The following is a 24,560-nucleotide window of genomic DNA, read 5'->3' on the forward strand; positions in this document are numbered from 1 at the left end:
TTGCAGATCTTAACTCAAGTAATGATGTTTAACAAACACCTTGTTTTAATCAGGTGAGGATAAGCCCTTCAATTAGGATGCAAATAATTGCTCATCTCAGTAGGGTCATTTGGGGCCTGGAGGTGTTGCCTGGTAGATCTGGTGCTACCAGAGTGTTGAGGCAGGAGGGAAGAGAAAGCAGGAATAATGATTTAGGACTCTGCAGTCATCGTGCAAAATGTTTTTGGATCACTGCATACAAAACCTGATCCAGTTCCCTTCTTCGGCAAGCTGTTCCGTTGCCCTTGAATTACAGCTGCAAGAGGTGTGAGAGGAAAATTGGATCCAAAATAATGGTCACTGCATAGATGGTTCCAGTAAGTGTGTCACAGGGTGAATATTTAATTAAAAATAGTCAAACCTCTTTTCACTCAGTCTTTGTACTTGGGCTTTAATTATGTATTTGAGATATTTCAAAGGTGTGTAAAATATATGTGGGCATAATCCTTCCCATTTAAAATTATTTGTCTGCAGCTGCTAAAGTCATAGCATTAGGAGTCACATATAAACATGTTTATTTAACATCAGCATTATCTGTTAGATTGTACATGGTTCATTAACATGGAGAGAATACTTTTTGTTTAATAGTGTGTGGGAGCTGCCAGAGGTCAGAAGAGGTTGTTTGCCTGAAGTCGAGATGGCATCTTGGCTTGCTCTCCCTCTGTTTGTCACCTCTGCTGGGTCCGGGAAATACCGTTAGTGCCATGCTAAGGTATTTTCCGTCGTGTTTATGTACGGAGGCTCTGTGAAAAGCCAGGAGTCTGCTGCGGGGTTACAGTAAGGTTTATGGGGAGTTCTAAGGAAGGTTTGTTGTAGTTTGTGGAGGGTTGTTTTAGTTGGGGTTCAAATAGAAAAAGTTGCTTGGAAAGGGAGGAGCAGCGGGGAGAAGGGAGCCCGGCATGTTTTGTGGTGCCCGCAAAGTGCATGGCTATAAATCGAGGTGTTTTACAGAACCTGGGAGATGGGTGTACGATGGCTTGGGAAGTTTGAAGTTTCATGTGCCAGTGGATAACGTTTTGTTGGTGTGATTGGGCCACAGCTGTACCTGGGGTGATGCTGAGCTGAGGCTCGAGGAGAGGTGGCTGCGCTGTCGGCAGGGGACCAGGCAGGAGCGGGCCCTTCTGTCTCGACAGAGCTGGCGGGGTGCTGTCCGCTCTTCCTCCTGGTGACCAGAAATATGCTTGGATATATGAAACTGTATTGGGGATGTTGGAAATACCTTGTATAGAAGTAACTATGGCCTCAAGTTTGAAAAGGTTACTTAAAATGTTTTTAATATAATTTATGTATACAAGCCAATAGCCATGCACTGCACATAGTATTGAGGGAGAGATTGTGCACGCACATGTATACACAACTTTTTTTTACTTTTTTTTTTTTTGCATTTGAGCTTCTTGCAAATGTTTCTGAATGTTTCAGACAAGTTCGTGAATTTCTCCAGCCTGATTTACTTGGTGGGAGCTGTTCGGGCTTTTTTTTTTTTGCCTGGGAGGGTGAAGATAATTTACATTTCTGATAGAAAGAAATAAAGAACTGACTTATATGATTTTTGTCTAGCAAGGACCCCCAGTAGATAATAACCAAAAGGCATTGAATAAAGTATTATTGTAGAGATCAAAGTGGCTGTGGAAGATGCAATGTGAATGAAGCATACTGTAAATATGCAGTTTTTTAAAAGCATAACAGTAAAAATAGAAGGGATTTAAAAAAAAACAAACTGAACTTCTGTGTTGATTATAAGTTGTAACTGAAGTAAAATGAAGGCCTGGATATTGTTTTAAAGAAGCCAGCAAAACAGCTATTTTCAAAAAATAGTAGCTTCCCTCAGAAGGCTAAAGAGAGAAGGAAAGTAAGTGTTATGTAGGGGGGGAATGTCTGGTGTAGGGTTTTTTTCTTTGAATTATTTTCAACAAGTACTTAGTCTGTTCTGTATTTTTAAGAAATTATGTGGACAGCAATTTTGTTTCTTTACCAAGGCAGTGAAAACACCAAGAATCCTTTTTATAATTTGGAAAGAATGTCAAAAGAATGAAGTAGTTAAACCTAAGTGTATTAGATCATACGCCTTAAATGCATAAATAAGCATAACTGCAATCACAGAAACCAATGTTAAAACCACCAGGAAAACTCACCCACAAACCCTAATGACTTAAAGAGAATGACCTCAGCCATTGTGAAATTTGTGCCTATTTGTTGACTGACATTTTTTTGTAGAGGCAGACTGCGTGTTTCGTTGGGGTGTGGGATTTTGTTGTTTGAAAGACTTTTTTGGGGTGGGTTTGTTTTGTTTTTGGTTTTGTTTTTTTGGTTTTTGTTGTTACTGCCAGGCTTGAATACAAAGAGTGAAAATAGGATTGAGGCCGGGAGAGCCTGGATAGGATTTGAGCCTCGGCAATTTGAAAAGCAGGTGAAGGGTTTGTTACTGATGGACAGAGACCGGTAGAAATTGATTGAAGTTTGTTTTTCAGATGTTAGAAACTTCCTTGATGATAGCTTATTTCTAACATATTCCCAGCTGGTTTCCTCTTAAGGAAATGAAGGTTTAAAGTATTTGGTTACAAACCTGAGATTTCTTCACGGCCGTGTCTTTGCGTGAATGCTGCTTGAAATGCCGGTGTCATTCATCTCCCCTCTGCTTTTTGGAGAGGAAATTGATGCACGGTAGAACCTCAACTTGCCTTTGCTGCAACACCACTTAAGTCAGGACCTCCATTTCCCCGAATTATTATTTCAATAATAATAGACTTCTTTGGGAATGTTTCTAAATAAACCAGTGCTACAGACTGCAAACGCAGCCAGAGCCAAGTCACTCTGCAGACAAGGTTTCTCTGTGCTTGCCTGTTCCTGGCAGTGGGGTCCTACTTTTCTGGGTTGCAGTAATAAAAGAAGTCCATATTTAATTGCCCCTTCTTAGATGTGCATAAAGGTTTAAGAAAATGGGTAATTTTATGCTGCTTGGTGCCTAACTCTAGGCATTCTGTCTCGTGATGCAGAAATTTGTGTTTGCTGTCCCTGCTTTTGAGAAGGAAAGCAGTCCAGCTAAATACATAAATAAAAAGAATTATTTAATATTTGTCGGCCCAGATAGTAACTAGTTAACCCAGAGATAGTTGATGCCTCTCCCTGTGCTGGAAAGGGCAGACTTCACAGAGAAGCTCAACCAGAGGAGGAAAGCCTGGTGCTTCCAAACAAAGGCAAGGGGACGTGGGGAAAATTTCTTAAACTCAGCAAATGCCTTAAAAACTGGAAATGCCTCTAGGATTACTCAGGCACCCACAAGAAACAGTGAGGGGAAAGTGGGGCAGGCATCTGAAATTTTTTTTGTTTTTTAAATAGGTTGAGTAAGCAAAGCAATCTGGGGGCCCCAGTTATTTACAACTTAGCTTGTGCACTACACAGAGAAGCTCATCAGTTGTCTTAAGGGCGAATTTTGCATCTATTGCAAATTGTGCCTTTTGATGACATATTTGATTCATCTTTTTGCCATGTAATTGTCCTACAGCTACTTTGAAATAGCTTTGATCAGTTTTGAATACAGATCTGTATCACCGGTTTTGATTCCCCTTGTGACTGCTCTTCTGTGCTAAATTATTGTCTTTTGACTGTAATTGTAACTATTTGACAATTCTTTGATTGTAAGTCAAGTCAATGTATTTACAAAATACTGTACTTTCAGCAAATGTTGACAGTGTGTACTTCAGTTTTGTAAACTATGCAAATTTATTATTTTTTTCCCATTTCTGTGGTTGAAACAACTAAATTTTGTTTAGAATTGAGCAATACTTTTTCTTTGAGACTTTTTCCACCCTTTAACAAACTAAAAAGCACCATTTTTAATGAAACATGACACTTTTGTAAGTAAAATATTTGAATGTTATATTTGCTGTGTCCAAATTTTCGTTTTTTTAATAAGCTAACTTTACTTTTCGAATTTATAGAAGCATGGTTTTGCTAGCTTAGGTTTGGCAAGTGCTACATTGATGCTGCTCCTGTCCGCTGAGATACAGTTAGGCACAATGTCTTAATGCTTTGTAGCAAAATACATTTTCTCCTTTGTTGTGCTTAACTGTGGGTAAATATATTAGATACAGTCCTGCTGCCACTGCAGTTCCTAATCATTTCACTCAAGTAAGGATTGGCCCCTTTTTGGGAGGGAACAGTTTCAAATCTTCTGTACTTGTTGCACAAATGCATTTTTAAGAAAACTTAAGAAAAAAAATAAATCACACTGTAACCACTGTCAGTGCAAGTCCAGCTGACTTCTTCAGTGCCTGAGCATTACAGAATGGGAGCAGGAATTGCTGTCTTTCTGTGCTATCCATGCTCATAGACTTTATTTGCAACTCAGCAAAGGTTTTGAGCAGCAGTTAGCAAAAGTCAAGAAATCCAAATCGGGTGGGAAGCCAGTTCAGGTCCCTGAGAGGGAGGTATCACAGCCCCTGTGGTAACAGTGGATGTAACCTCCTGCACTTTGCAATGATATGACTTAGTGCTTGGTGTATGTCTCCTCTGACCTAATATTCTTCCGTATGTTGGTGGAGTTAGGTGTGTAGCAGGAAAATAGCGCCGGCACCAATTTTTGTTTTTATTTATTGGAGTATTATTATCAAGATCCTCATTCTGTTTAGTCTCGGTAGCCTGTTGTGTAAATATCTACTTTAGAGGAATCTTGTTTCTAACGAAATTCAATTCTATCTGAATAAGAGGCAAGCTTAAGTCTCTGACCTAAAATACGTAATCGTTCAGCAATGCTGTAAATGTGTGTAACCCTGTACAAGGCAATATAAGATATTTTCTGTATGAAAACTTTGACAGACATTTGCTGTCTCTCCTTAAAATGACTTTGCCCTCTTCAATATGTCTGCACCTGAAAATTTTAAGTTGTGGTTTGAAAGAAGGCGTATTCTGCCTGTTCTGTATGATTTCATTTTGTTTGTTTGGCAGCCATCCTTCCTGTTCACTGCAGCAGATGAATATAATTTGGGGAAATGGATGGGGAGAGGGACTAAGGAAGCCAACTGAGTCCTCTGTAAAATACTTGAGATGCAGCAAAACCTCTGGGCTACATCAGTTTTGAAACACCACTTATTCCCCCCTGCAAAGTAGGGGTAGGGGGTGGAGACAAATGCTTGATTTGGGGTTGAAAGTAATAAAGGATGATGCTGCTAAAAGTCAGACACACTGATGTTGGAGCCTGGCGTTTGCTTTCTTAAAGCCCAGTGCTTCTCCTTCCCCTGTCCCCCCTGCCACAAATCAGGATTATTCAATCACAACAGCAGTTTAACTGTATCTGTGGTGGAGCAGGATGGTTGCTTAATGATGCACAGAAGCATTGTGCCCTGGTTTAGGACAGGAAGTGGAAAATGAATATTGTTTTGAACTTTAACTTTGTGAGCAGACGGAAAGTAATTATTGGAGCTGGAACTCCCCCGGGAGAAGTGGGGGAGTGATGCACTGTGCTTGTAAGAAGCACTGTGGGATCTTAAATATCTAGTAGTGTTTAATGCTTTGGGTTTATATTTCTGCTTTTTAATTGATCTTCTGCTCCTCACTTTTTCTTCAGCAAACAGAGGAAGAAACAATTAAACAATTGCATGTAGACTTCGTGTACTGTATTCATTGATAAGACGCTCTCCCACCCTCCCTCTGCTGGTGGGGCAGGACTCTTAAATTTCTGTCTTGGTCCTGGTGTTACTTTCAGTTGTAAAATGAACTTTCACTGCCTGGGTTACTTAATGGATCTATTATAACATGGAAAATTGACCTAATTGATGATTAAGAGCACATAATTGTATATCAAGCCATTTAATCAAAAGCCATTTAAACTATAGAAGTTTATCTGTCTTATAAAGTTGAAAACCCCACTGAAATGATACAGACTGCATAGTTGAGAAGTTAACATTTTGTGTATCAAGTTTTTAATGACATTGCTATTAAAATATTACTGACCACTTTCTAGAAAAAAATGAAAGAAGGCAAAGCTCTGCCTTCACTGAATGTTTTGCTGTATTTCAATGGCCTGTGACTCCAGCAAACTGCCTAATTGTGGGGGGCTTTTTTGCTCTACTTTGGCTTCTACTTTACAAGTTTTTCAACAAAGACTAGCCAGTGCAACGCTTCTTCACCTTTTGTTATCAGACTGTGTAGTATCTTTTTTAGATTTTTAAAATCTTGTTCTCTATTAGGTTAGGTAATTCAACAAAGAAGGTAAAAGATTTTTTGCTAACTTTTTGAAGGTGATACTTCTACCTAGGTAGGTACATGGGGTTTTTATCTTCTTGGAAGGGAATAATTCCTTATCTTAAAAATTATAACACTTGAAATGTAAAAGCAGAATTACATTGATTTTCACAGTATGATTAAATATGTTATTTATGATAATGTCTCCTGATCAATTTCACGAGACTATTTTAGTCTTATATTAACACATTATGGGGTTCTTTATTTGTGGTGAAGTTTTAAAGGTAGTAAAATTAAGTCACTTTAAAAGAAATGTGTGATGATTTATTGTAGCAAAGGAGGTGAAATTCCTCTAGAGATTTTAATATCTTCCACCTGGTATAGAAATGAAAAGAAAATATTCTTTAGCTGGTGACTAATTTGTCATTAATACCCAGGGGTTCCTTCATTACAATGCAAGGATGTCAGTTTTAAGAGAAACATACAGTGGAAAAAAACGAGTGCAGCTTCCTGTTGCAGACACTTACAAAAAGGAGAAAAATAAAGTTCTGGAAAGCAGCCGAAGCGGTGTGGGGAAGGCTCTAAAGCTATCAATCAGGGCAAAATGGTTGGGGAAGGATTTTTACCTGCAGGCTTCAGTGGAATTCATTAGGATATGTTCGAGGAGGAAAGTCACTTGATATGACTCCAGAGGAGGAGCTCTGACATGTAGTAATACCCAGGCTGACGCTCAGTTCTCCTCCAAACTGCACGTACCGCATCCTGGTAATTGTTTGAGAAGGAACTGTATTGTTTAAAAAAAGTCACACTCTGCTTACTGATGGCTTTTTATACTTCATCACAATGTTAAATGAATTGGGTCCCAGACTTAGTGTTCAGATGAAAATACTGCTAGAGAATATCTGCAGTACTGACAGCTCAAATCCGATGACAAACATCACAGTGTCTCTGCCACATTGATGTCTTGACAAGTCATTATGCCCAGTGGAGAACTATTCCAGCGTCCATACACTTGTGTAGTGTCATCCGTTTGTCTTTTGCTGCAATAACAAAACTTTGACTCTGCTCCTGTCCTTCCAGTACTGCGGCTTCCAGCAGCTCAGTGTAAGGAGAGGGAGCACGAGCCATCACTATAAGGTGAGAGGTACAAGTGAGGATTTCAGTCTCTCTCCGTTAAGAAACTCATTCTGCACTCATGTTGTATGCAGGCAGGCACAGTAAAATGTGAACGTGAATACTGGATAGAAGGCATCTGCTTATGACCAGCTTTAGAAATTTGAAGTGGGTGATTGGCAATGGCAGCAAGGGTCAGCCGGTGGCAGCAGATTATCTGCAGGCAGCCTTGGTTGTCCACCTCACTGGTGTGAGAATCACAGCAACTGGTTTGGTTTCCACTGCAGGAGCGGGTGCTCTCAGGTGGAGCAGGTACCACTACCCTGTGCCCTGCAGCCACAGCAGTCCAGCTTGAGGGCTTTCTGGTTTATTCTTCCTCTGCTTTTTTTGTACAACCCAGGAAGTCGCTTGGGAAGCATGCTGGCTGTAGGTGTCTGTGACAGAAGTAATGATTCAGTGTTAGGGCTGCAGTGATTTTAGAGATTTGGGAAGAGGTAGTCAGTACTGCACCAAAAAATGTGCGTTAGAAATGACATGCATGACAACTTTGTGATAAAAGTGTTTATGTAGCAGGGGAAGCCCTGGCATGTCCTGCAGACTCCAGGCCCCATTAACCCAGTTCTCTGTTCCTTGCTAGAGAGTAAGATTTAATCCCGGCCATTCTGTGGTCAGTTGGAGAAAAGGAAGATGTGACATTCTGTCAGAAGCAGATTATTGGAAAGGAAATGTATTCGTTTTGCTGTGTTTCAGTTTTAGTGTATTTTTCAGTCAGAGCACTGAGGTGAGTAAGAAACTTTTTTGTATGTGTGGTGGGTTGAGCTGGGCCGGTGGCCAGGGGCCCAGCCAGCTCCTCTGCCACTCCCCAACCTGAACAGTCTGAGGGGAGGAAATAAGATGAAAAAGCTCACAGGTCAGGATAAAGACAGGGAGATCGCTTACCAATTACTATCAGGCAAAACAGACTCAGCTTGAGGAAAATTAATTTATTGCCAATTAAAATAGGATTGGATGGTGAGGAACAAAGCCAAGAATTAAACCAGCTCTGCCCACCCACTTTCCCAAGAAAAGGCTCAACTTTGCTGCTTCTTTCCCAATTCCTCTACCTCCCCCAGAGCAGCGTAGGGGATAGGGAATGGGGGACTGCAGGCAACGTAGTATGTAATATTTCCTTTCTGCCATGCCTTCCCCTTCTCGCGCTGCTCCCCTGCGTTAGTGTGGGCTCTCTGAGCTGCAGCTCCCGTCAGGAGAACCAGCTCCAGCCTGGCCGCTCAGGGGAGTCTGTGGCACGCACCTTCCCGCCCTCCCCTCAGGCCCTGCCGCAGGCCTCCGGGGCTCTTTCTCTCAGGTGTTTTCCTTTCCGCTGTGCCGATTTTTGCCCTTTCACAGAGGTGCCGCTGGCTTCCCCGCTGGGCTCGGCCGGGCCCTGCCGTGGGTCTGATGTGAAACCGGCTGGAACCGGCGCGGGGCAGCCCCTCGCCTCTCCTCACGGAGCCCCGGCGCCCCCCCCCCCCCCGCGCCTGCTACAGACGCCAGATACAGTAGGACAAAACCAGTGCTTTATTAACTCATATCAGACTGTAATCTGGTGTGATCGCATGTCCCATCCAGTGGGAATCGCTGCCAGTTTTGGAGCGTTTCACGGCAGGGAAGGAAAGGGGAGGGTGACACAGGAGGTTGTCCTCGCTTGTCCTGTGTCCCGCCTGAGGTAAGAGATGAGCCTGACAGTGGGTGCTCCCTGGTTGATGAAAGCTAAAACTATATCCACCTTTTCAAAAGTCTCCGGGCTGATGCAAAAAAGCTGTTTGTGCATCTTGTGGGCACAAGTGATCCTGCACAGGAAACTGAATTTGTGTTTTACTGTTGTGTGTGTTTGTTTGTTTGTTTTTTTTAAATTAACCAATTGCACTTACAACTTGCTGGCTCTTGAAATGTGTTGCCATCTGTTAAATGACTACCTGAACTAGGGATGCATTTTTTCCCATGTTCAGGATCTCATATTTTGCTAGATATGTTTTCTTGGAGAGTGTTTTTTGATCTTTTTTTTTTAAGTTGCTTGTAATTTTGTAACTGCTCAGAAGATGGGAAAAGCTAGTGTAGGGCACCTGTCTTCCTCCCCATCTCCCCAGAGGTCAAGTCTTTTTATGCGTTTGGAATATTTTGTGGGTTAATATTCATATGGAGAGTGTAGAAACATGTGAGATGGTCTTGCCATCAAATAGAGGCCATCTTCTGATTTTAATTGTGTGTCCAGGGCTTAAATAACATTTAAACTTTTCTTCAGATGTTGGGCTTCAGGGCTTTTCAAGCTGTTAACCTGAAGCTTGTATAGCCTGGTTCTTCTACCTGATTTACATTACAAAGGAAGATACGCTTTCAGTTTGTCATCCCTGATGGTGGTGGCAGCTCTGTGCCTAGGAAGAGCCAGGAGTGTGCAGGAGGGAGTTTGACTGAGGAGGGCAAAGGATCCGGCTGTTCTCAGTGGAAGCAAGTTTACTTTGAGAGGGATCTTGCCAAAGATTTGCCTGTAGCTGCTAACAAGGTGGTAAGTGAAGATGACTACGTGGTGCTAGTGTTACTATGCATAGCAACGTGTTGCTCTCTTGGCAAGCCTAACATTTTATTTGGCCTCTTTCTTCTCAAGAGAGCCTGACATTTAAGCATTTGTGGCATTTATGCATTTTGTCCTGGAAAGCAACGTAAAAAAGTCATTTGAACAGCAGTCAGCTCAGGAGAGAGCTCTGTGTAAGTATTTTTATGTTTAACCTGGCAAGTCAAAGTCTTGCCTCAAAATATTGTCAGCCACTGTGCAAAGAGCGAATTAATCATTCACTGGTCCTTTAACTATATGGTAAACAAAACCAACCAGGCCTGTGTTGTCCTGCTTGCAGCCAGTTCTCTTTTGTTCAACACCTCATGCGGGAATTGGTTTGAATCCCCATCTGGTGAGGTGCCTGTCTCCCCCAGCAGACATAGTGTTAATGGCCCAGGTGCCTTTTTAATGAAAGGGTTTTGTTGTACCAACATGATGCTTTCTGGCCTTCCACAAGTGGATGCGCTCTGTGTTGGTGCAGATACCATTACCAGAAGAAGCTGTATGGAACTTGCAATCTTGTGGTCACTGGAACTTAAAATTCTGTAATTATTCTTGGCATATACTCTGAAAGGTTAGTGCATACTAGGCTTTTTCCAGAGTTACTGAAAATCAAGTCCTGAGTTGTGTCATGGGTTTTTTTTGTAGTGCCTCAAATGGTTGATACGCCCTTGTGACCTTTGGAAGTGCAGTTTGGATTGTAATCCACAAATCAAATGTTAGTAAAGAAGAAGTAGCTGGGATGTGACTTGTGGAGGCATTTTTCAGATGGTCCTCTGACAACTAACAGTGAAGTGCTTAGAAGCTGCGGTATTACTTAAGCAAAAGGGGAAGCCAGGGTTTAGTTGCCAAAATCTAACTACTTTAACTTGCAAATTGAGTGAATATAGGTATGCTTTGCTCTGAAGTCTTAGCCTAGAAGTTACGCAGCAGTTCCCAACACTGTAAATGTGAAGATTTCCAGGCTCATTTCAGTGCTGTCAACCAAGGCTTGTGTTCAGTCTTAAGCATTTTTCACTTTGGTTAGGAAGGCCTGAAATAATCAGTCCTTGGAAAGGAAGCTGTGTTACCCTGATGTGAGTTTAAAAGAAATATTTCTCCCAGATTGTAAATGTCCAAAATACACTGCTCAAATTTGTTCTGCTAGATGTTAACTTAAAATGGTGAAGGTAAGTGACTGTAAAGGTAATTTTCATGTTTAATTAGTTGTATGCATGATTCATATGTGGTTTTATTCTTATTCCAATTTCTTGCCAGCCTTGCATTTTTATACTGCTATGAATCTGTGAGTTTGTATTTTGAGGCAATACTTGCGGAATGATGGCCACCAGTTCTCATCTTTCATGGACATACTAAGTGCATTTTTGATCTGAGGATTTTGACTTCTCTAGATACTGACAAGTCAGATTTTTATTGTTTTTTTTATACAAAAGAGATATGATCCAGTTGTCTTCAACAATGTGTGTAACCTCAGAAGAGGTAACCCCTATGGTTATTCCTTAAAAAGCTCTTCAGAAAAAGAATTGCATGGAGGAAAGAATCTGTCAAGATTTCTTCTGCTTAAAAATGCTTACAAGTACCCTATAGCCAGCCACTATATTCACTGATACTGAACACCAATGAGCCATCTTCCGCCAATTCCTATTTAATTTTCTAGTTATCTGGAAAATTTAGCTATCTAGAACTTTTTGGCTCTGTTTTTAACTGCAGTAGATGGCTGCCAGGGTATTTGCATGACAAAGTAATTTGGTACCCCTGCAAATAGGACAGCACTGCAGATATATAAAATAGATGTCAGGTAAGAATTGCTGATGCAAAGTTTGCATACGAGTGTAGTTTATGGATTAGGTGCGGTAGGTGTAGTCCCCAAAGCCATGTTAAATTAATCTGTTTGTCACTCAATATTAAAATAGTAAAAGTGGTGCCAACTTCAACTGTATTGGAGTATTTAATTGTAATCCTGTGTTTACAGGGAAGTGCAGGTAGCTGTCACCTAAGCAGTAGAGTAATTTGGGCAGATTGTCTTATTTGGCATTAAAACTACAGTTGCCTTGCAAGCAGGGGGACCCTCCTTATAGCAGTCATGTTAATAAATTGTAGGTATGGTTTCAAGACTGGATTAAGCTGCCCGAGAGTTGGTGTTGAAATCAAAAGTGGCCTCCTCAGCCTGGCTGTGTGTTCCTGTCTCCTCCTCTGGGCTGGTGCTATCAGACACGCTGCAAACTATATCAACTTGCTGATCCAGCTGAGAAGACGACCAGAAAAAAAAAATGCAGTTTGTTGGTCTGGCTGTAAACAGATTTGTGTCGCTGCAGGAGCTTGTGGCTGGGCTGGGGAGAGGACAGGGTTGCATCTTTGGTCAGTAGTAAGGTCTTTGAATGTTTACAATCACTTGAAGCTAATCAAATCCTGACATAGATGACAATACGGTTTTGTTGTTACCCTTGATAACTGAACTTCCAGGCAACAATCTGGGAAAGAAGTTAGTTTCCAAGGTGTAGTCAACCTAGTTGTTGGGGTTTAATCAGTTTGATGCTTTAGTTTAGGCATTTTTTTTTCATGTTCCCTCTTTTATTTATGCACTTAATATATAAAATTACCTGACTTGGACTTCCAACAGCATGTGCCAATTCCTGTTCTGCTCCTTCACCTGGTTCCCACGGGCACTTTTATGTAGGTATTTTTGAAACATGCATCTCAAGCACATTCCAGAGGAGGTTCAGAGCAAGATGTGAAATTTAGTACTGCTTTCTTTTAAGACAGGCAGAGAAGCTGAAGGAAAATCACGGTTGTGTATTGCATGGTAAGAGTGCTTGCACTGAGTTATAGGAAGCCTGGTATGATTTTCTCCAGGTGTAGGCTGTGTGTGTGACATCCTCAGTGGATAATAGAAACACACTGATCCTGATTTCCTTCCCATTCAGAATCTTGTCAGAAGTGAGTTGCCCAGAATTTTAACACCATATTAGTAGGACAGTGATGAGAATCGGGAATCCTTAATTTCTGGGTTTCTGAAGTCATTGGTGCATTGGCCACGTAAAGACCTCGCTGAAATGAGTTATAGCAATCCCAATTTTTTGGTTGCAATTTGTACAATTTGGAAATTGTATTTTAAAGTAGCATTGCCTCTCCCTTCAAGTGGGGTTCGGAGGATTGATGGACTAGCTATTTTAATAACTGAATGTAGGTTACATGTATACAAGAAAAACTTCTCTCTGACAAAAGATCTTGGCTCTTAGGTAGCACTAACCAGCTCAACTTTAATTTCACAACTTGCTGCCAACAGCTGCCTTACTAAGACATAGTGCTCATAATAAGTGAAATTTCACAAAAAAAGAAAAATTAAAACTTTGTTCCAGCTGGATTGAAAAGGCAGTTGGACCACTTCTGCATATAAAGCTGCCATCCACATAAACATTTCAAATTACTTTTTCATTTTTAATAATCAAGATCAGACCATTTCTTATTATTGAGGCAAATGCAAGGTATTAGAAATATAGTTTCATTCAGAGTCCATTAGTTATTGAATCCTGTCCAAAGTTAAGCATTTGAAGTGTTTTGGGAGAAACTCACCTTTTAGTTTCAGGTTTTCGGGTTTTTGACAACCTACTCAGATGAAAACCCTGAAAGAAACGGACTGCTCTAGTCCTGCTTGATAGGGCTCAGAGGGATGTTAGTTCCATCATTTGCTCTTGGAGCTGTTACTTGTGTATTGTTGAAAGCCCTGCAGCTGATGAGTGCTTGCCTGACTACCAACGGGAATCTCATTTAAATTATCACACAACCTCTCTGCACATGGAAAAGATTAATTCTTACAGCCACAAACAGAATGAAGGCTTTGTACTTAGTATCATAATGTAAGTTCATACTGAAATACAGTGCCAGTAACCAACTCCTTTACCAATAAATTCACAGTTCTAATAACCATGTGTTTTTACAGCATCCTGATCCCAAAGGATCAAAGAAACATTGATTTATTTAGCTTTGGGTCCCATCCCCCGTTGTTCTTGCTCCTTCCCCTTGCTCCCCATGAGCTCCAAAGAGCTATAGATGAGATGAAACCCAACTGTTGTTGCATAGTCCCAGCAGGGAGGGACACTTTGCAAAACCACAGAAAAGCACATTTTAGCCAGTAGAAACGACAGGAAGCATTGTGGGCAGACAGAACACAAACACTAGAGCCTGCTGTGGCCAAGAGTCGATATCAACCTGTCTAAACTGCTATAAAGTTATTTATTGATGATAAGTGGATTGAAAGTTTAAAAATTGAACATCTTAAAAAATTACACTGTGCATGTTGTATACGACTTAGCTGCTGTATAGAAAAGTTCACTGAAGACAGCACTGATCTTTCCAAACTGGGTTGAGAATGTGACTTAACAATATTAGTTCACAACAGCAAAGTTGAGAAGTGTTGATACAAGTGTCTGATGAAGCAGGAATGCATTACTTGGTAGAGGTGTCAGCAGCAGCAGCATTATGTCCTTTAATTAGGAAAAGGTGAATAATGCTCATAAGGAGGATTACTGCCCCATAGTTGACCTATTGGTAATGTGATCATGTCCCCAGACCTCTGTAAAGACCTATTGCAAGCATATGCGAAGACATTATGTAACACCTCTTGTAAGTAGTACCTCAGGGCTGTGAGGATTTGTATCCCAAGGGATTCCAGAGTTGTGGGACTGGTTGATGTTCCTCATCAAAAGGCCAATCCAATACAAGAAGGTTTCTGAAAACCTGAGTCGACAAAGCTATTTAGCAAGCAGTACAGAAATCACTTTACAAAAAGATGTTTTATGGTTCAGACAGTGTTTGTTGGCTGTTGTATTACAGCAGCAGGTAGAGGTCCTGGCCCTGCTCAGTGTGTAGATGTAATGCTTCTTATGCCAGAATATTTACTGATTGTGACCAGAGATAATCATGTAGAAAAGCAGGGTGGACACAAGATAGAAATTGCCATGACCAGATCATTATTTTGTTATGAAGCATAGCAAATATTTGGGCTTTGCCTCTGAATTATACAGCTTTAGGAAAGCTCAGTATTTCCTAATGGCTGAACATGCTTATTTCTAAGCCTAGAAACCCTGATTCTGACTAGAAAAAAAAACCCTTTTTTTTTTTTTAACAGGAGAACCTGGGGCTCAGTAGCTGTAACTTTCACTATTTAAAAAGTTTTTCAATCCTATCTCTAGACCAGTGCAATGACATAGAGTTACTGGTTGCATGCAGGCCTGTGGGTCTATCAGAACTGGCAGTTGTTCAGGGAAAAAGAAATTGATACACTGAACAAAAATCCTGTCATCAAGTGGAGAAACTCCTTTTATGGCATAATTCTTACTTCAAGATATTTATGCTGCTGAAGTATAGTCACCTTGAGGTGTGCTTTGCTTGTTTAGTGCTGCCTAGGGTCTATAAAGTACAGATTTCAACCAGTACTTGAAGCAGCATAATTTGTTATTGCCAACAAGAGTCAGAAAGTGTTGTGGGGAGAGAAGCAAAGATTACATGTTTCTGTGTTTCTTAGGGGTTTTTTGAAAGGGAAGGTCCAAAAACGTTTGCTGCAAAATTGTCATTATTTTGTGTCTTCGTAGATGGGAATAGCAGAAATATGCATGTGCCTGTTCATCGATATGGAATATATATTGGAAATACTTAAAAATTGGAATGATTGAATATCTGAAACTGTTCCTTACTCTGTTGGATGCAGGAGAAAATATCACAGTGCAAACTTTTTTTGACTTTTGAACTATACTGTTCATAGGTCTTTTATATACACAGAAGGGTTTTACTGCTTTGTAATCAAGCTGCTGAAGAAAAATGTCCTTTTATTCACTAGGGATGACTGTAACAAATTAAAATGGTTTCCCATTAGCCTTCCCTACTTAGCTGAACCACTTAAAATTACTTTGGACTTTGCCCTTGTCCAACCTCCTCACCTTTTACTCAAACATTTCTGCTTCCAGGAGTGCAGCAGTCAGTATTGGTTGGTCCTAGAGTCTTCTGTAACTGAGGTTACAACTCATTTCGGGCTGGAAACAGGAGTACCAAGGTGGAGCGCGTTTGGAGTTAAAGGTTTAGTTTTAAAAACCTAACGCACAGCCTAACCTGTAGGTGATCTTTGGCATCACAGATTGCTGTTAGTGTTAAAAGCTGATTATAGCTTGATTGCGTGCATATTTTTCACGAAGACTGTGTGCATGCAGATAAAGATAGGCTGTTTTGGTTTTAGTTTTTTGTTGTTTGTTGGGTTTGGTTGGGTTTTCTTTTATTGCTCCTGTGAGGTTTCTGTGGCACTAATGGCTTTACCAGCTTGTGGACAGAACTGTAGAGTTGAAACAACCAAATCTCTGAGGCTTGTCTGAGCACAGAAGTACGCTTAAACAAGTATATGTAATGTTGTCTCTTTCTCCTGCCTATTAAATGCAACCAGAATTACGTTGATTTACAAAACAAACTGCAGGTTTAAAACTGCTGTTCTGTCAAATGTACAACTCTTGTTTTATAACTGGTAGTGCCTAGTGTTAAATGCATACACATTAATCAATTGTGCTAAAGTAAAAAGAAAGTCTTGACAGTTATTAGACAGTATATATGCAGTTCAATTCTGGATTGTCATTTTTAGTTATGATAGGAATGGAAGGGCTAGATTTCTTGCTGAATTCCCAAATCTTGTGTCCCGCTGCCTGTTACTTCTCTTTGTATTCAGCCTCTAAATTCACAGAGTCACAGAATGGTCAGGGTTGGAAGGGATCTCTGGAGATCATCTAATCCAACCCTCTGCTAAAGCAAGTTCTCTTAGAGCAGATTGCACAGAATTGTGTCAAGGCGGCTTTTGAATGTCTCTGGAGAAGGAGACTCTGCAACCTCTGTGGGCAGCCTGTTCCAGGTTCATACTTCTTGCTGGCTTGGAATAGTAACTTGGAGGTGATTTGAGATGGTCCCAGTGCAGTGTCGTAATCTGAAGAGCCTTAGAGAAGATGTCACACTTGTAACAGTGCAGAGAAATATGTGGCATTACTGTATGGGATTCTTTGAAATATTTCAGTGAAGTAAATGTGCCTGAGGAATGGATAAGAGGAATAGTGATAGAATGGAGAAGGTGGGATTGAGATCTTTTTTAACAATACAAAAATCACTTGTTTGCACATGGATGTCTGGCCAGATTGACTTGTTTCTGTGCCAAGAAAACATGCAGCGCAGGCCTGAATGACCCCATTTCTGTGGCATACAGGGTGGTTTAAACATCTGACTTAGAAGGCATTGCTAGTGGAAAATCCACCAGGCTAACCTGGGACATGCTCACCTGGATAGATGGCATGCTTATTAATGCTTACAAATTAATGCCTTATTGTATAGGCAATGAAACTGGATAGAGAACACCTATATTGGAGACAAGTAAATGCACTGGGGAGAGAGATAACCGCACCCTTTGGAAACACTGCACGCTTGTGGGAACATAGCAACTGAAAAAGAAGCTCAAATGGCATTCAGGAAAGGTATCTTGCAGTAGCCTACTTTTATGGAAATTAGTAGCTAATGCTAGTCCATATGATTCAGGAAAAGTTCCAAAACTGTCCTATAAATCCCCGCTGTTCCAGTTTTGAAATATTTTTGTTGAGGGCTAACTTGTCAGAACAGAAAAAGCAGCCATAGGATTCTTGGCTGATCATAGTTGAAGATCTCACATCTTAAATATCTTCAGCTACCTGTGATTGTTCCAAATAGGTAAAAATAACTGATAGTTTGCATAAATTTGAATAAATACAAGGAAACCACAAGGTGACTGCAAATGTTGCTTGAAGAAGAAAAACATACCCCGTATGTCATTGATCAAAGTAATCAAATGATAACTGAAAGTAGTTTGGTATCACTAGTGTTTTCTGGTCAAGAGGATGCTGGGACTAGGGTAACTTGTGGGAGTCATGTTATAAATAACCTTCAGGTGCATTGTACAGCATAGGGGCTATCTACCCAAGAAATGTGAAAAATCTACTGAAATACCCAAGACTATTTTTGGAATCTCTACTCATGTATCTGGGGCCATTGGGGTGCCAAGGACAATACTGGGAGCAGTTGAGAACAGGAGACATGTTCCCTAATTTTGCAATTGCTGGTGTGCATTTGCATTCTGGGAGGAGAGCAGACCAAGCAGAGTGTTTGCCCAGTGAGGCTTGTCTCAGTTCCAAAGCACACTCTGGGCTTTTTGCATATGAAAGTATGCAAGAATTCATAATCTGACCCTCTGTATTATTTGTGTGTATACATAACCTGCAATTCATTAAAGAAATCCTCACTGCAGCTCTCTGCCTCTGCACTGTCTGGGAGTGATGCAGAGATGAGAATGGTCTTAGCAATTGCAAGAGGTTTCATACAAAACCACCAGCTTGAAAGAGCTTATCACTGGTGAGAGAATAATCTCTGGCATTTCATAAATTGTCAGCAGTACTAACATGCTGTTTGGAGATTTGTATCATTAGCAAATTAATCATGTTCAGGATGAGTGTAGCAATGTTGGATGAGATGCTGTGTAATGCCTTTCTGCCAAATAAACTGCAGCGAGAGGGGCCTGGGGGATGGGAGGTGGAGAGGAGAAGCCAGGCTCAGCTTTCATATTACCTCAGTGTTGTCCTTGATAGCAGTCTTTAAAAATATTTGAACAAAATGACAGTGAAAAGCTTCTTAGTAGCTTGATTTATGCTGTTGGCAGAGTATGAGGAAAGTGTGATTTCTGGTTTTGACATTAGTTTTCGTCCTCACAGGAAGCATCCACAGAAGTTTGCTCAGTTGCCTTCTAAGTCTGTAACATCTCTGCCGTGCTCCAGCCCTGGAGTGCAAATGGTCATCAGGCTGCTGTAACGTAGGGAAGAGTAGAGATGGTAGGAGTTGCAGTATTTTTATAGGTCGCAGGAAAAGCCCATTTTGGAGTCAGAACTAAACCTGAAGTTCTGCCCACCTAAATACTTCTGTCGAAAACCATGGAGCTTTTCTTGGCATGAACCCAAAGATTTGGTGTAACTGAGGGTAATTTTGCAAGCCTTTCTAGAATTTCATTTATACACTCAGTTATTCCTAGATTCATGCAATACTCATGTAACTCTGTTTTTCCCTTGAATTTACCGAGCTTCAATTTTGAATTCTAAAATCAATTAGCAGTGTTCCCCTTGCATTGCATTCTTCAATGCATACTTAGATTTAAGTTTCCATATAGGTAAGGATAATGTTTATACCACTGCTTCTCCGATGTTCTCTCATCTTCCCTTTAAAAAATAAGCACAAACATATACCACAGAAAAAAAAAAAGTTGGACTATTAAATCATGCCCTTTTTCAGTTGCTGGGTGTTGCCTGAAAATTCAGCGCTATAGCAAATGCAAAAGATCAACAGAACCATTCTGTATCTAGATACTTGATAAACTGACTATGAGCCTTTATTTGGCTTTTTTCTTTGACTATACTTCTGCATTAACCAAAATTGAGTGCTTCCAGTAAAAGCAATGCAACTACAGCAATGTGGAGTCAGGAGAGTGTATTTCAGGTGTTGCCATACATTACCCTAGTCCAGAGGTCACAACTACTCATGTTGTGTTCTGCTGTAAGTCAGATAACTATAGTTAGTGACTAAACCCACAGTATAAATCTGCCGTGTTTCAAGACAGCTGTTAGATTAGCTCTCTCCATTCTTCTGCTGTGCCAGTGAATGCCAGCAAATTTAAATGCTTTATAATGCTTTGTGTAGCACTGGACACATTTTATAGGGCTAAGTAGGGGATATGCTATATTGTGCTTAATAAACTACTCTTTTAAATATCCATGATTCAGCTGCTTGTATGGAAAAATGTATGCTTAGCTTTGAGAAAAATCTTAACTGCTATAGCTGCTGGCATCAGGCTGTTGCTTTTAAAACTTGGATTTTTGCTTAAGCTGTTTGTATATGCTTTTCAAAGTTTGTGCCATGTTATTTGCAGGCAAAGTGGTACATGACAGGACAAGGAAAAAGTTGCCTTTTTCAATTAGATGTTGTTTAACCTTTCCTCAGCAAGCCAGAAACTTGAGTTCTTGTGGACAGTCCTATGATAGAAGGAAATAGATGGAGTATAATTCTAGCAGAAACTTGTTTTGTTTGTTTATATATTGTACTGGAAGTTTTTGTAGGTTTTGTTCTTGATTTTATTTTTTAATCCAGTGTACAGAAAGGAGCAGCGATTGTGTTTTTCAGTAGTGCTCCATAACATTTCAAAAGGCTTTTCTCAGACCCATGTCCCAGGAGCTTATTTTACTTATATGTCACACATTCTTCTGGTTTTGTGTTATTTTCTCACTAATCTTTGTGTGTCTCAGCTTCCACTCTACTGACATATCCATGCTAGGAAAGTAGTTCCTAGACCAGTTTTAGAGGGAGAGGTTCTTGTGCAGGCTGTTCTGTCTTGTGAAAGCTTGCAATATGGGATCTTTGTTGCACCTATTTACTCTGCACTATCTGTAGCTGAAAATGCACCCTATTAACCTTTAGGAACTATGTTAGAAGTGAAAGATGCAGGATTTTAAGGTGTTAACATGAGCCCCAATGCTAGTTTGTGAAGAGAAGCTAAGCTAAGTGAAGCTGGTTCTCTTAATTGTGGCATTTCAATTCCATGCTTAAATTTGCAGCTGAACCAGTGAATTCAGTTGCTGGGCTCCTGAAGAATCGGAATCCCACAAGCAGGCACACAGGCAGTTTTTGTGATGACAGCCTGTAAAACCAGCAGCTGTCCAAGGGTTAGCAGATTGGTTATGCTTCATGTGAACCATGGCGGGACATGTGCTAACAGAAGATGCGTGACATACCTAGCACCTATTGCTCGAGGGGAGAAACAGACCAACTGGAGTAGAATGACTGGGATAGAAGAGTTACACAGCCAAATGTGAATTAAAAGGAGAATCCAGCCATGCAAAAGTTGGGTGTAGGGAGGAGGAGGCATGTTACATGGTCTATGAGAAAATAAGAATGAGAGACTTACGCTTCTGTTCTGTATTGACAACTGCTGGCAGTGTCTGCTCTCTGTATTGGCAGAAGAGCAGAGAAAGGTTGTGAAGTAGTAAGGAAAAGTCAGAAATATGCTGGTTTCATGGCACTTTTAATCAGTGTAATGTTACTTATTTGTCTCTGGCATTTGTATAGTTTTCTCCCTCACACCCTTGTACTGCCTTACCTGAGTACGGCATGTTATCTTCATGGTTTTGAGCTCAGCATGCTCAGAAGTGGAAAGATGCAGTAATCCCTACTTTACAGAGAAGGGAAATAGAGGTAGGCATAAATATGAGTTGGCTTTGTAAAATACTCCAGTAACAGGAAACCTTTGGCTGACACAGAACTGAATCCAAGTCTCCCTAATGAGAGCCCTAGCCACTGGAATATGGCGTCAAATTTGCCATTTCTGATAATTCCATATGAGAATAAAGTAATTTTTTCCCTAATTGCAGTTTTATTGGTGTTAGTATTTTAAAGTGACTCTCAGATGAGTAGTTCAGGGAAATTCATGAAATACTGTAATACTGTAGTTTATCTGAGCTCAAACTCCTTGACTCAAATTTTTGTTTCGCTCCTGTATATGCACTAGTAAAAAAATCCCTGAAATTAGGCACACTGTCCTCTTTCCTTGTTTTTTGCTAGAGTTACTAGGACTACTTTCTTGGGGAAGAAGAAAAAAAGGTGAGCTGCTGTATTTTCTTTGGGAACAAAGCACTGCATTCAGATATTTTGCACAATTGATTTTTTTTTTAATTATTATTATTTTTTGGTAGCACATTGCTGCAAAGAGTGGGGGTCAGCACGAGCATCTTTGCATGCTGCTTATGAATGAATGTCATATCTGTGCCATCCTGTAGTAGCCGGAGGGAAGAAATTATTTTGATTCTTTTGTCTGTTGTAGAAGTTATTCCATGAAAGTGTCAGAGAGAAACTCTGCTGAAGGCTATGAGCTGAAGTTAATCCAATGACAGGAAACACATCAGCTGTTGAACTAGGCAGTCAGGCTACTCTTCTGGGCTGTGAAAGGGTGAGGGCCTTTGAAGTCACATGTTTTTGAGATAAATTTGCCTTTAAGCTGGGGATATTGCAGATCAAATCTGAGCTTGAAGTCTAAGGCAGTCACCTTAGTGGCACATGTAAGCTTGTTCTCAAATATCCAAGAAGCTAAAGTCAGCTTTTACTTGCAGCTGGGTTTCCTAATCTGTACAGAAGACAAAACTCCTTTCTTACATTATTTGCATGAACATTAGGTAGCTGCCATTTTCTGTACCTGCAGGAAACTTTCTTGAGCTGCATTGCAGTCCTGTAAGTGAAACAGTCATCTCTATTGCTGTTTTGAATCCTAGCACTCCTGTATTTGTAGCAGTCCCCTGATTTGCTGTTGTGTGTGAAGCGGTCGCTGTTGACAGGTGGCCTCAGGGGTGATAAGCTGTATTGCAGAGTAGCCTCTTCAGAGTTGGGGTGGTGATCCCAAAGGTAAGTGGTGTGTAGCACGGTAGGAGGAAACTGCTCTTTAGGAAAACAAAGTGGATTTTAAGATGCTAGTTTTTTCATTGAAGCTGTAAACATCTTGTAGTAAAAGATACCATGGTTTTTGGTCATTTAAAGTTGTCTTCTGTTTCCTGATTTGGCAGTTTCGTGCGAAGAATTTGAAGCTGTCAGGTCATAGTAATCTGATCTTATTTTTTTCAGTTTGATTTTGGGGAGTGAGGAAAATAAAAAGTCAAGTTTTCACCTTTAAGCCAATTCTTGTTTTTCATCTATGCCTAAATAAGTTGCAACAGGAGACTAACTTCTGTATGCCTCCACACACAAAGCCCACATTGGATATCCATTAGGAGTGTTTTTTGTTACTACTTATGAAAATGCATGGTTACTACTGAGGATCAGATAAATCACTTGAAATGTGCTTTGAATGATCTTACATGTGTTAATGCTAACCAGATTGGCAAAAAGCTGTTCCGGCAGCACGCATGCTTCGGACTTTTATCTGCCTGGTGAAGGTGGTCCCTTGTTTTAGAATTGGTGCTTAGAGTTTTGAAATTTGGGATGGAATATGGAATTTTTCTGCTAGGTACTGAGCTTAAAAAAAATAGTAGCAATTGAAAAATGCTGCTATTACATGGCTGTCTAGTTGCCTGTGGTGAAATAAGCTGGTGGCATCTGTCCAGTTGCAGGCAGATGTCCACATCTCAAATTATCAGACCCTTATATAGAGCAGAGAAAATCTGCCCACGCTTTTTCAGTTCAAGCAGAGAGAAGGGGATACAGTGAGGAAAACGTGTATTTCTCTTTCCGTTCCTTCTGCATTTCAAAAAGAAAAATACACATACATACCTCTTTCCAGAGCACTGCTCCACAGTCGTTGAGTAGGAGCAAATTCCCTCTTGGGAAACCATAACTGAAAAGTACTGGAAAGATAAATTTGTTGAGACAGATGTGTTCTTGTATGGATCAAGTATTTTTCTTTGAATAATCTAGTGGACCTTGCAGTTGTGCACAGAGATTCTCCTGGCTAATAGGTAGCTGGCTGGAGGTTTTTGTAGGCTGAGTTTGGTATGATGGACATATGAAAGGCACTGTTATGTTACACTTTGGTCCCTGCTGCTGCCCTTAATTTTGATGTGCTATTATAAAAAATTCTTCAGTTTTCATATATGAGTAGGTGCTAGATTAAGTGGTTAGCTAATTGAGGTCTTTGTTCCAGTAACAAAACCATGGTCTCTTTCAGCACTTTTCCATTCACTGCTCTGTATGCTGTTTATGGCAGCAATGGCAAACCTTTTCAGTATGTCTGCCAAATTTATTTTAAAGATCATGGTGTTTTGTGCCAACTCTAATCTCTCTTGGTGCCAAATTTGGCTCCCGCAGCAGTAGCTCTACATTGTTAGTCTTGTGCAACAGTTGCATTACGTCATGGTGAAAGGAGGAAAAGATATCTTAAAAATTCAGTTATTCAAATGCAGTAGTCACAGCAGGGAAAAACAAGACTGAAAACAAAACTGCAGTTCAAATGTCAGTGTGTCTCTGTACGTTGGTAAGTCATTTGAGGCCTGTTTAATATCATAAAATGGCACTTTCCTGAAAGTGTTTTTCTTTATCTGATCAGACTTCGCAAAGGAAAATAAGGACGTTGAATGGCAAGCGATGTTAGTGCATTTATCATTTGGTATATTCACTTCCATGCTGCCCTGTGGTGTATCAGTGACTGGATCTCTGCAAAGGTGCTCTGTAACTCTTCCTTGTTTGATAATATCCTCTTGTCATCCCGGTAAAAATCCCTTCCCTCTGTCTTGAAAATAAACCTGCTGCTAACAGCTTTGGGATTGTGGGTCTGGGTTAGCTTTCACCTGGGCTTGAAGAAAAAGCTTCAGCCTATTGTCACACCAAAACTCTTGGGAAATCAGACCTCAGTCCACCTGAAGCCACAAAGAGAATCAAGCTGTTCCATTTGTTATTTCAGCCTTGTTATTTTAGCCTGACTTTCAAATACTCACAGAAACTAATCAGTAATGGAATAAATATCAAGGAAAACATGTGGACATTTGCTCTGAGTAAACTTTTCCCCTTAGCTGTTCCTGCACTATTAATTAGCATGAGTGACCAATAAAAGTGCAGCTATTGCTCAAGC

At 40.4% G+C, this 24,560-nt stretch overlaps 1 protein-coding gene across 9 annotated transcripts in view; it reads left to right on the forward strand.

Annotated features, from left to right (window-relative positions):
* EYA2 (EYA transcriptional coactivator and phosphatase 2) overlaps positions 1-24,560 on the forward strand; it is a 101,187-nt gene that overhangs the window by 4,487 nt on the left and 72,140 nt on the right. The window contains exon 1 of one of the 9 annotated variants that reach the window (XM_056354604.1): positions 8,756-9,037. The exons of 6 other annotated variants lie outside the window; for them this stretch is intronic. In XM_056354604.1, coding sequence (XP_056210579.1) covers positions 8,928-9,037 — 110 coding nt within the window. In that variant the 5' untranslated portion in view covers positions 8,756-8,927. Of the gene's footprint in view, positions 1-8,755; positions 9,038-24,560 lie in introns of those variants that run through there. 2 more of the 9 variants (XM_056354601.1, XM_056354602.1) reach the window with 2 other exon arrangements.

The sequence above is a fragment of the Falco biarmicus genome, chromosome 10, assembly GCF_023638135.1.
Source record: "Falco biarmicus isolate bFalBia1 chromosome 10, bFalBia1.pri, whole genome shotgun sequence".
Taxonomy (NCBI): Eukaryota; Metazoa; Chordata; class Aves; order Falconiformes; family Falconidae; genus Falco; species Falco biarmicus.